General features: G+C 36.7%; 1 protein-coding gene across 1 annotated transcript; it reads left to right on the top strand.

The window, feature by feature from the left end:
- Window positions 1–3382: 3382 nt before the first annotated feature.
- LOC108739373 lies at window positions 3383–4284 on the top strand. Its single transcript, XM_018473254.1, has 2 exons — window positions 3383–3625; window positions 3826–4284. The coding sequence occupies exons 1-2, from the start codon at window positions 3383–3385 to the stop codon at window positions 4282–4284; spliced, it is 702 nt and encodes a 233-aa protein (XP_018328756.1).
- Window positions 4285–13713: the final 9429 nt, after the last annotated feature.

Below are 13713 nucleotides of genomic sequence, written 5' to 3'. Positions count from 1 at the left end.
TTTCCGCAGAGGACAAATGAGATTTGGCTACCTGGTGATCTTCGCCGTAGCAGCATATTCAAGGTAGGTGGTCTAAGTTATTTGCCACTTCCTTTTACCCCTTTTGTTCCAATATTTCTCTAACAAGTAGTTTCCTTTTTATTTAAGTACAATTCTCTATAAACATTTATAAAATGTCGAATTCTAATATTTCGGAAACCTTGCTTGAATTAGAGGAAAATGCAACTTATTCTAGAAGAGAACTTTTAGAATTAATACCTCATTTCGATGGTGATAACGTGCCGTTACACCAATACGTAGAAACGATAGACTTCGTTTTTGAAAATGCAAAAATTTCTGATGTGCAATACCTATTGAGAATTGTTCTTAATCGTTTGTCAGGGCGCGCAGGACGCATAATTTTAGTAAGACACTATGATAAGTGGGAAAATATCAAAAAAGCATTAATAACAAATTTTGAATTAGAACGTTCTTGCGAAGGTTTAATATCCAATTTAATAATGTTTCGAAATTCTAATAAAATTTCAATCAAAGATAGGTATAATAAGATCGCCAAAATACGAGACCATCTTACAGCATCCGCTACCGAAAACATTTCCAATGATTCAGATCCCATTACAGTTCTTTCCGATTTTATTGGTAAAATCGCTACTACCACCTTCTTAAACAATATCCCTAAAGATGTCGAAATTTCAGTAGCTCATACTAAAGCTGAAACACTCGAAGTAGCTTTTTCTCATTCACTCGTAGCCTACAAAAGACTAAAAGGAAGGGATGATCAAGAAAAATTTACTCAATTTAAAACTCAAAAAAAAGAATTAACAAACCTAATAAAATAGCTATCAAAAAATCTTTTATAAAAAGAGAACCAACTAATGATTCTCGAATAAATCCTAATTTTGATTCTCAACAACCCAATACCTCGAAATTTTCACGTTATAGTGATAAGCAGTCTAGGCTTAGTTTTTCGGGCTCACCCTTTAAAGGCTTCTCTTCAGGATCGTCCAAGATCAAAACATGCGAAATTGCAAATGATCAAANCAGTTTCATTTAAAATCCCTAAAAACTAATAATTTCTTCAAAAATTTCCTCCTTATTCCACAAATTATTCCTTATTTACACATATAATTAACGCACACAAATGAAATTTGTTAAATTGAGACTACTGATATACTTTTTCCTGACTGAAAACATAAGTGCTGTGAATTCATTATTTCGTATTTTGGTATACTCAATAATCACATGGTATTATTAGAGTCATGATACATATAGGCATTCATATTATTTGACCTTCAATAGCTAATCAACCAAAACTAATTTAACTTATTTTTTTAATTACAATTATAATACCTTGTGTCATTTATTATACTACTAACACAATGCGCATTTAAACTTTCCTCAAGGATTTCATTGTATGAAATAATGAAAAACATTTTTCTCGTCAGATTAAAGGTTTAATAGTCTTTTGCATTTTCGGCACACATAGCGTCATCTACGTAACAAACAATCTTTACTTTTCTGACACCCATTTTATATTTTTTACAAAAACGCACCTCTTTTATTATTTCATCCATAATAATGTTAAGCAACAGGGGATTAAGCGAGTCTATCTGTTTAATATCCCTGTTGACTGGTATGGGTTTTTGACAATTTATTGTTTATGACTTTATTGTTTGCGTGTTTTCAATAGTCTGAATCGTACTGGCAGGTGTATTTCTACTGTACAACAAGTGAACTAAGCATAATATTATGTATATCCTAGTAGATATTTTGGAATGTCATTTTTGATAACGTGATTTTTTCAGAACGGAGTCTATTTTCTCACGTACAGGGAGTTGAATGATAAATATAATTCACTTCCAAACGGTTTTGTTTTGTTGACAGCCTATTTCAAGGGAAAGTACTGTTCGCATTACTTTTCAAACAATATTATTGTAACCCTACTTTCTCTTTTTGCGTGTTCCGTATATTTTAGGTGCACATAAAATATTGGTGACCATTACCGTTATTAGGGTTTATGTCCCATCGAGCTTTTGCTTGAACATCTGGCTGCCTCTATACTTCAACCGATGAACAACTTAATATTCCCTACGTGCACACTACACTAAGCCCAGGTTTATCGAAGGCAATAAATTACGCTTCTATGAAGTTTGGTAAAAGTTGCACCGCGGTGCCTAAATCCGCCTGGAAACGCGACATGACAATATTGCTCAATAATGATGAAAAATCAGAACCGTCAGGCAGATGTTTACGGAGGCTTAATTTATGTATAGATATACCACATCACAACACCATTTCGTAAACAAAGAAATTTAAGTGATAAGTGGCGAATATACTATTGCACTTAAAAAAAAATAATGGTAAAAAAATATTTTTAAAAATAAGCTTTTATTTTAATGCTCTAAAAAGAAGAAAAAAATTAATTTATATCAAACCGACAAACTTCTTAAATCACCTGCCATTTAAATAGCGGGATTAAGTAGTCGAGTGACGAGTCGAATCCATGATCACGAAGATGAAGGGTGGTGAGACGACTTACCATCTTCACAGTTTGTGATAGTTTCCTGCCATTTCCCAATTATCTATTAAGGTAGGCCAAGATTTTTATTATACTATTAAATTATTAGTTAACTATAGTTGAATTGATGTGTAGCCATTCTGAATTCTTATATTCCACTTTTAATATTACATTAATGTAATTATAAACAATTTTTAAATATATAAAATTCCCTGTTGCATAACATGTTGAAGTAGTTACATCTCAAAATAAACATAAAAATTCGTATTAGTATGACACGGTAGAGCTTCGTTCGGTGGTATTTGCTTTTGGGCAAAACATATTTTACAGCCTATTTAATTATAATAGTTAAATTTTGTTTTATATTTTTGCTGATTTGTTATTTATATTTATTTCGTGTACCAGAAATACACCGCTTCAATACATGGACACTGAGTTTATACTTATGTTTACATTGCATTAATTTTTGTGTTTACAATGATTAATTGGTACTGGTTTCGATTTTTTTATACGTTGTCAAATATAAAATTCAATTTTTAATAAAGGGATCTTTACAGTTGTTACTAAAATAAATATCACACTTCTTTTAGTTACCTAACCACTCAAAGTTTATTTGGTAATTTCCTATGATGATTTATGTGAAGTATATAAATACAAGAAAATTGATTTAAAATACATGTTCAATGGGTTGCTTACTTTATAATTTAATAAAAACTTTTCCATACGAAAATTTACTATAATAATATCTATGAAGAATTTTGTAAGTTGAAGTTATGATTATTATCTAACAGATGTTCTGCATAAGTGAAACCCACTTTTTTATTGGAAAAATATCTCACCAAACGTTTACAGCCGCATGTAGGCATGAGCGACTCATTCGTGAAAGACTCTACCCACTTCATCGAGAGATTGGAGACATTGAATCTACAACCCGGCGACATGCTCGTGAGTTTTGACGTAGTGTACCTCTTCACTATGGTTCCGGTCAAGGAGGCCCTTGAATACATACGGCAGATCTTCCCTGAAGACATCACTGCTCTCTTCCGCCTCGTGCTCACGACTACATATTTGCAGTGGAATAACACCTTTTACGAACAGGCAGACCGGGTACTATGGAGAGTCCTTTTAGTCCAGTGATCGCCAATTTCTACATGGAGCATTTCGAACAAGAAACGCTTAACTCTACAGTTCTGAAACCTAAATGTTGGTTTCGTTATGTAGATGACACCTTCGTTGTCTGGAGTCATGGAGAAGAAGCCCATGCCAGGTTTTTACTGTACATCAATGCTATTCACCCTAGTATTTAGTTCACTATGGAGAAAGAAAACAATGGGAAACTGGCCTATCTAGACGAACTTGTCAACAGAAAATCCGATGGATCCCTGGGCCACACTGTGTATTGCAAGGTTACACACACCGATCGTTACTTCAATAAAAACCTCAATCATTACCCAGCGCAGAAGCAAGCCATATTGAAAACCCTTATTCATCGAGCTAATCATATTTGGGAAGCTTCTCTTTTAGATCAAAAACTCCGCCATCTAGGTCAAGCCCTTAAATACAATGGCTATAAGTCACAGGAGATCAAACGTGCCCTTCATTCCAGGAAAACTGCACCGGAGACACCTCAACCACCACCCGTAGGTTTCGCCTCCCTACCATATATTAAAACGGTCACGGATCGCATCGGGTTATTGAAGCGTCATAACATCAGAACCTTCTTCAAAACCCACACAACAGCTGCGAACCTTAATAAAATCAGCTAAAGATCCTAGGGACCCTTTAACATCCGCTGGTGTTTATAGAATCCCTTGTTCCTGCGAAGGAGTCTACATTGATACCGCAAAACGCAGCACCAAAACAAGAATAGCCGAACATGAACGCTGCTGTCAACTTCTACAACCTGAGAAAGCGACCCTAGCTGAGCATTTAATAGGAGACCCGAACCATGTTATTAACCACGACGGAACTACGGTTTTATCTACAACTTCGCAATATTACGCTCACTTGAATAGAGAAGCTATCGAAATTTATAAACATCCGATTAATATTAACAGAAAAGAAGAAGGGCTTCGTTTGATTAAGTATGGTACCCAGTGCTAAAGAAACCTACGCAGAAAGCGCCGAACACACTGACAAGCCATTAGAATACACCGAGCGTTCATCGGATGAGTCAAGCCGACGCTGATGCCGACAAAGCCACTCTCTTGCCCCTCCCACTCCCCTGCCCCTCCCACTGCACCACAGTATAAATTTCAGTGATCAGCCAACTCATCACACCGAGCGGCATGGCCTAGAGGTTTAGACCATTGCTTAGCATTCGGAAGGACGCTGGTTCGATTCCGGGTCCGTCTGCCTTGGTCCAAGCTTTCTGTGGTTTCCTTGGATTAAGCAAATGCTGGGGCAGTAATATTCCAGAGATAATCTTCCATTCTCTTCTATCTTCATTTCGTCCGTCTCATCATTCCCACCCGTTCCCACGATTCCTGAAAGTAGGCTGAAGAGGGCCTTCCGAGCTACCTTCCGGCGTTGTCCGGAGGGACTGCCTGCACACCAGCATTACTGGCTGGTGGGAATGAAACACCCAAAAGTTTACTTTTTCAGCTCTTCACCCAGTCGCTGTTGAGACTTCGAGATATAATCTACGTTCACGTTGTCAACGCAGCACTACCACTGAGGATGTCAGCCGCAGTAGCTGATGAAACGTCTGGACACAACAGTTCATTTAGGCCACAGCCCTATATCCCGAATTTTCTTCCTACTATAGAAATCACCATAATTTAGAAGTTATCATATGGTTTAAAAAAATCAAGTTATTGGCTTTCTTATAGTGACCACCTGCACTACAATTCTATGAATACTAAAACAATACATATAATAACTACAATATATATATATATATATACAATAAATACCATATACACAATAAAACAATATGTACAGTTAGTCGAATTTAAACTGGACGCGATATTTCATAAAGTACTCCATACTTCTAGTACTTTGCGTTGACTCCATGCACAGAGCCCTAAAGTGTTTCTTGCAGTTTTGTCGATTGCTTTTTACGAAATAATGGTCTCGTATTTAATTATTCCAGATGGCTAAAACGATTATTCTAGCCTTTAGTACTGTTATTCGTTTTGTCACCTTCAGATATAGGGGCAGCATGTACATTCCAAGTTTGAGGTGGAGACTGCGGTAGAACAATTCGGAAACTAACACCTCCCTCCTGGTTTCCAACCCTCCTGTATGATCCAGTTGCATACATCCCATCAAAGTAATCATCCGGGTTACTTCTGAGAAAGCTTTGTCGACTTTGTCTATGACAGGAAGGTCACTCCGACGAAGGTACTTAACTTCTAATTGTTGAGATGTTCATTCCGCATGCCAAACTGTTGCAGTTGTCTATGGGTACTTTGACAGAGATGGAAAAAGAAACCCCTTATTATAATATACTCTCCTATTGCGAACTTTACGGCATTTATCGCTGCCTTTTCAAAATCGACGAAAGCTTATTGTGGATCTCGATATAACTTTCTGCGCTCACATTCTTTGACACGGTAGCGGAACATGGCCTTATAACTCGCTTCCGTTTTCTTTTCCAAAATTGAGTAGGCTGCGGTTACAAAAACTCCGGAACCCTTCACCCAGACAACGTACACCTGTTGAAAAAAAGGCAGCGTCAAGGACAAGTTTCCGTCGATATACCATGAAGGCGCATTGGAAAGGCATTCTAATTGGTTATCCGTCGCAAAAAGGGTAATCCTTCCCACATCCTCGTTAATTTGGATATGGCGACTATCCATAAACAAACACCTCTCCGATTCTGGTCCAATCGTTAACGACCAATCTCCTGAGAAGTACAACGTCAACGAATCATTAGCAATACCTGTTCTTGGTTGTTTCGAATTAAAAAATTATCACCTTGCATTGATAATTCCTTCAACGGTACGGGAGCTTAGGGATTCCCAAACATTTTATGGTTTCGAAGATTACGTTTAAGGTACTCCTCAATTGGAATCCTGCTCTTGACGGAATTTGTCACTTTGAAAACCTCTTCAGCAAAACTTGCGGGAAAGTTTCGCCAATGTGTCTCTTATGCTCTCCTTCATCATCCGAACGACCTTCATAGTAACGACAGAGTCGGCCGGATGGTTATTTGCACAAGTATAGAGAATCCCCTTGCACTAAAATAAATAAGTTTTTTATCGTACTTTCGTTTGGTCGACAAATTTATTCGTCATTTGTTAGATATAAAATTTCTTACCTTAAATGAACTCCGTTTGCTACAACGTCAGCTTTTATGATAACTACACAGTATGTATAAGTTGTAGGTACAGCCATTCATACGCAGTTTTCCATTTGTACCCTTGTTGCTCAAAATTGTGAAGCCATTTTAAATCTATATAGTTTATATTTTTTGTATCGATGGTTTTTCCAAGTTTTGACACTTGTAAAAATTGAAATATTATTTTCTGTGGTTATTAGTTGAAAATGAGTTTTCGTTGAATAATTTTTGGGTTATTCCAAAATAGTTAAATCAGTACGTAGTCTACAATTATCGTAAACGCAATTATCCCTATAACAGTAATTTGAAATGTTTTGTTGCTAAATTAATGAATAATGGATTTGTAAGTCTTAAAACTCTTATACTACCTATATGTTTCAGGATAAGATTTAGTTTTTCATTAAATAGAGCACTTCACAATCTTTTGGCGATTGGACCTTAAATTATATTGGACTTTGTCTTAACATTACTGTGTCATTATTCAATCGTTGGAGCTTTTTATAAAAATCTTTTTCGTTTAATGTAAAATATGTTTCTTTTAAGGAGTTAATTATTACAATATTATTTTTTATTTCTATGAACTCACATGTACTATTTCTAAAGTTTAATGGTATTGGATAAGATAGATATATATCAAAAATTTCATTCAACGTTAATAGAATTTCAATTTTTAAAGTCAACGTACTCCTAAAAAAGCAATAAGTAATGTGTAAGAGTTCATAAAAGTGGGAAATATTTTCAAAACGTACGTCTATTCGAAGTCTCTTACGAGTAATGCCTAAGTGCAAGTTTATTTTCTTAAGCTCATCGAAACAGCTTCTTAGCGCATATTGTGCGCAAGACAATAGTTTACACCAATTATTTTGATGTTTGTTAATGAATTTAGATAAATAATTGCCTTAGTTTAGTTTACTCTGTCTGAGTGAACGGCCTGATATCTATATGAGGATTTGATGTATGTTTAATATTTAGTTGTTTTAAAAATTCCGCAAAAACTTTCGAAGTAAAATTAGTACCATTCTCTGTCACAATCTCCCTTGGTGTTAAATGTATACAAATATTTCTTTCAAGTAGAACCTTTATTATCTGTGGGGTTTATTGATAAAGGTTTCGGTAAACTTATTTTTAAAAATAGGTTGCGAATCTAGTCCTATTGTTTTCTTTGACACGCATTACAGCTTTTCACAAAGGATTGAACGGCTTTATATGTTAAGGCAAGATATAGCGTGATACATAAAGACATCTTTTGCTGACATTGCATTTACAGCTTATAGTTTATAAAAGCCGTTCATAAAATAGAGTAGTTATTCTAGCTTAAGACTAGACCTAGTATAGTTTGTACTTTGTATTAATAAACTTTTTTAAAAAGTCTTTGTTCCAATTTTGGAATATAACATTTGGCGCAGTCAGTAGGATATTCGGGTCCGTTTAATTCGTAAGTTGAAAGAAAAAGTGCGAAAACAGACAATTTAAATACATCCCGTGTTTCGTGGCCCAATTGTGGACAGTCGAATACGGACAGTTTAAATAACATTCTGTGTTTCGTGACTTTTTGTGGACTGACGAATTTTTAAGTGTGTTTCCCAAGAAGCCTTTCGCCTCTTACGGACACCCGGACGTTTCGAAAAAGAAGACGATTGGTCTCGCCTACACTTTCTTCCGCAGAGGACAAATGAGATTTGGCTACCTGGTGATCTTCGCCGTAGCAGCATATTCAAGGTAGGTGGTCTAAGTTATTTGCCACTTCCTTTTACCCCTTTTGTACCAATTTTTCTCTAAAAAGTAGTTTCCTTTTTTAAGTATCATTCTCTATAAACATTTATAAAATGTCGAATCCTAATATTTCGGAAACCTCATTTGAATTAGAGGAAAATGCAAATTATTCTAGAAGAGAACTTTTAGAATTAATACCTCATTTCGATGGTGATAACGTGCCGTTACACCAATACGTAGAAACGATAGACTTCGTTTTTGAAAATGCGAAAATTTCTGATGTGCAATACCTATTGAGAATTGTTCTTAATCGTTTGTCAGGGCGCGCAGGACGCATAATTTTAGCAAGACACTATGATAAGTGGGAAAATATCAAAAAAGCATTGATAACAAATTTTGGATTAGAACGTTCTTCCGAAGGTTTAATATCCGATTTAATAATGTTTCGAAATTCTAATAAAATTTCAATCAAAGATACGTATAATAAGATCGCCAAAATACGAGACGATCTTACAGCATCCGCTACCGAAAACATTTCTGATGATTCAGATCCTATTACAGTTCTTTCCGATTTTATTGATAAAATCGCTACTACCACTTTCTTAAACAATATCCCTAAAGATGTCGAAATTTCAATAGCTCATACTAAAGCTGAAACACTCGAAGTAGCTTTTTCTCATGCACTCGTAGCCTACAAAAGACTAAAAGAAAGAGATGACCAAGAAAAATATACTCAATTTAAAACCCAAAAAAGCATTAACACAGCTAATAAAATTGCTATTAAAAAACCTTTTATAAAAAGAGAACCAACTAATGATTCTCGAATAAATCCTAATTTTGATTCTCAGCAACCCAGTACCTCGAAATTTTCACGTTATAGTGATAAGCATTCTAGGCCCAGTTTTTCGGGCTCACCCTTTAAAGGTTTCCCTTCAGAATCATCCAAGATCAAAACATGCGAAATTGCAAACGATCAAAGTGAAATTGATGATTCCGACAATGAGGAAATTGAAGAAAATCATTTAAACGCGAAAACGAACGAAACAGAAGAGGGTTGTTCGTTCAATTAAATCAAAATCCCTCAAATTTTGAAAACCTTTGTACCTTTAAAATCAATACCACTAAAATTATTACCGAAATATTACCATACATTTCATCAAAAGTAAAAAATATTCCAGTTACGCTGTTAATTGACACCGGCGCCTCCGTTAACCTTATAAAGTACAAATCTGAGTTCAAGAAGTTCATAAACACAAACGATAGAATAACAATCTCAGGACTTAACGCTGACTCATTTAAAACAGTAGGTTCAATCACCACAACATTCAAAGGAAAAGATATAAAATTTCATGTTTCACCATTAGATATATCTCTGGATGGCATCCTAGGCATTGAATTTCTGAAATCACTAAATTGCAACTTAGATTTACAAAGTAACTACATTAGATTTGCAGACAACAGTAAGATACCGATTTTGCTGAAACAGGAACAAAAGATCGTTAACCGTGTGAACTTGCAACCTCGATCAGAACAAGTAATAAGAATAAAAACTAATTTAACACCGGGCACCGAAGGAATTTTACCTAAATTAAATACAGAAAATAAATTATTAATTCCAGAATGTTTAGTAAAGGTAGATGAAAACAGTAATATTTTTACAACCGCCGTTAATTTAACCGATAAAGAATTAAATTTTTCAATTAATAAAGTTTGTTTAGAAAAAATACCAAAACACACATTTCAGGTACACAATTATAAAACTAACGATAGGTTCAAATTACTTAAACAAAATCTTCGTTTTGAACACCTTAATGATGAAGAACGGAATGAAGTCCTAAAACTTTGTTACGATTTCTCAGACATATTTTATCTAGAAGGAGATTACCTAACTTTCACGTCATTAGTTAAACACGAAATTAAAACCACACATGAAAATCCCATTAATACAAAAACATATCGTTTTCCAAACTGTCACAAGGAAGAAGTAGACAAACAAATTTCAAAATTACTAGAACAAAAAATAATAACTAGTCACTCTCCATATTCTTCCCCTATTTGGATCGTTCCCAAAAAGATTGATAGTTCAGGTGAAAGAAAATGGAGAATGGTTATAGATTATAGAAACTTAAACAAAATTACAGTTCCGGACAAATACTATTTACCCAATATCAAAGAAATTTTAGACAATCTCGTGCATGCTAAATATTTCACGACCTTGGATCTAACCAGTGGATTTCATCAGCTAGAGGTTCATCAACCCTCCATTGCAAAACCTGCCTCTTCTACACCGAACGGTCATTATGAGTGGCTTCGGTTTCCATTTGGTCTGATTAACGCACCGGCAACTTTTCAAAGAGCAATGAACACGATTTTGACTGGTTTAACCCCTACACAATGCCTTGTTTATCTTGACGACATTGTAGTATTTGGAAACTCGCTTGAGGATCATTGTAATAAATTAAGAAACGTTTTTAAAAGGATAATATAATATAACATAATCTCAAAATCCAACCTGAAAAATCCGAATTTCTTCAGAAAGAGACAGAACTTTTAGGCCATATTATTACTACAGAAGGTATAAAACCACACCCAAACAAAATTAATGCTGTCAAAGATTTCCCTGTTCCAATAAATCCTAAAGAAATCAAATCCTTTTTAGGTTTTACTGACTATTATCGCATGTTCATTCCAAATTACGCAAAATTAGCTAAACCCTTAACTGCATTATTGAAAAAAGATATCCCATTCGAATTCAAAAATGAACAATTGGTGTCTTTCAAGACATTGAAAGAAAAGTTAATTTCGGCACCAATACTACAATATCCCAATTTTAATGAAAATTTTATTCTAACAACCGATGCTAGCGCCTATGCAATTGGTGCTGTACTCAGTCAAGGTCCTGTTAACAATGGTTTACCGATAGCATACGCAAGTTGAACCCTAAACCCCGCGGAAACCCGCTATTCCACTATAGAACGAGAGCTATTGGCCATCGTTTGGGCTGTTAAACACTTCAGGCATTATTTAAAAAATTCACGATCATCTGTGACCATCGCCCCTTAACTTGGCTATTTTCAGTGAAAGACCCAGGCTCGCGATTAGTACGCTGGAGGTTAAAACTTGAAGAGTACGACTACGAAATTGTTTATAAACCGGGAAAATGTAATTCGAACGCTGACGCCTTATCACGAATTAAAATTAATATGGCCCGTCATTCAATTCAAAATTTACCAGAAGGTATAGATTTCGATTCCTACGTGAGTTATGAGAAAGACTATCCAAACGAACAAACGGTATTAGGACAATTCCAAGACAGAAATCATAATTAGGAAGCTTTAATCATGATGGATAATTTAAAATATTGCCATTACATTTTACGCGACACAGAAAATTCAATAGTATCAGGCAAACTAGAGTTAAAACCCTCCATATCTAATTCAAATCTAACCTATATAGTCGACAACTCCACTAATCAGAGAGATCTATTTGAAAGTTTATTTGTGATTCATACTTTAATACAGAAAGAAGATTTGATCAGATTCATTGTTGAAAACGATTCAAGTAAAGAATTAGAACGCATGATAAATTATTTGCGCGACAAATTAAATACTGACCCTAATTTGGAATTCAAATCTCTTCCACATACAAATATTCCGGTGATCTTTCAGAAAAACGAGATATTATCAAAATGCATCACAATCCACCTGCTTTTGGACACAAGGGAATAACTGAAACTCTAAACAAGATATAAGAATACTTAACTTGGCACAAAATTAAAGATGATGTAACTAATTATATAAACTCTTGTTTGGAATGTCGCTTGGTTTCCTTTGCGAACTATGGCGAGCATCATCGCGACTTTATCTCGGATACGCTGATCTGGATCCATCTTGGAGATGATGTCAAGAGAGTACAGCAGTAACTCAGATGGCTCCATGTACGTCTCGGCATCGATGTCGCCGTACAGGTACGCCGTGGTGACGCCAAGTTGAGTAACTGCGAGATGGTGCTTTGCGGACAAGGCGAAGAGAAGTCTCAGCGAACTGAGCTTTTCGACGGGAGAGTAAGACTCGTAGAAGTCGATGCCGGGGATTTGGTTGAATCCTTTGGCGATTATGCGAGCTTTGCGTCACTCGAGGGTACCGTCGTTGCGGTATTTGTTCCTCAGGACCGTACGTGAGCCGATAACCTTCCGATCGGTCGGCCGATCGACTATCTCCCAGGAATTGTTTTCGAGCATGCTCCGAGTCTCGGCGGCGATGGCTTTCTTTCATTCCTCCTTGTCAGGTCCAGAAATGGCTTCGGAGAGAGGAATCTCGGAACAGAAAAAGGCGAATTCGATGCCGTGCCACTGTGGATTGTCTTCGTAGTGCATGGTGAAGCAATCTGGTTGCTCTTTTTCAGAGCAAGTAGGCTGTTCGAATCCCTTGAAACCTTGTTCCGTATCGTCGTCGTCGGAGATTTTGTCTTCGTTGGATTGATCAGGAGATACAGTTTAGCTTCGTCAACGTATTGGTAGATCTTGCTCGGTCTACCTGGACGGCCGGTCTTCAGTTTCGCAGGCCTTCCTGCTGTACGTTTACGAGCTGGAGGTTTCTCTTCGTGGACTTGGGCCTGGTCTTGCGGTCGTCGGTCCTGGTTGTTGGCGTCGATGACGGCACGAGGTCTTGCTGAAGCCAGTGGCCTCGCGGCCTTTGGAGCAACGTGGTTTTCTCTCTCCCTGGTTCCGATGATGGTGGTGCCGAGTGGAATGGTGCCTCCCGTGATGCCCGATGCCCTGGTTCGCCCGATGAGTGTGTCCTCGTCGATGATGTCCGAGGATTCGTTTGATGAATTTAATTTGTCGACGAATCGTACGTCTCGGGAGACTTGAATGCTCCTCTCACCGGGAATCCATATACGCCTTGGAAGTGTCGGAGTACCCAACGAGTCTTCCTTGCAGAGCCCTTTCCTGGTTGTTTGTCCAACACGAACGCTTTGGATCCAAAGCTTCGTAGGTAAATCAGGTTAGGACCACGACCACTGAGCTTTTCGTATGGCGTTTTTCCGTTCAGGCTTCCGGTGGGACACCTATTGCAAAAGTGATTCGCTGCAGCGATAACTTCGGCCCAAAGAAAGGGTGGCAGACCTGACTCCAAGAGCATGCATCCGGCCATCTCGACGGGGGATATGTTCTTCCTTTCGGCGATTCCATTCT

This window comes from Agrilus planipennis, unplaced genomic scaffold (assembly GCF_000699045.2).
Source record: "Agrilus planipennis isolate EAB-ADULT unplaced genomic scaffold, Apla_2.0 scaffold157, whole genome shotgun sequence".
In the NCBI taxonomy this organism is placed as follows: Eukaryota; Metazoa; Arthropoda; class Insecta; order Coleoptera; family Buprestidae; genus Agrilus; species Agrilus planipennis.
This window is presented reverse-complemented; position numbering and strand designations above follow the sequence as displayed.

Coding starts and splice junctions, on each gene's coding strand:
- LOC108739373 (XM_018473254.1), top strand. CDS start 3,383: ATGAGCGACTCATTCGTGAAAGACTCTACCCACTTCATCGAGAGATTG. Junction 3,626..3,825: donor TTTACGAACAGGCAGACCGG/GTACTATGGAGA, acceptor CCTAGTATTTAG/TTCACTATGGAGAAAGAAAA.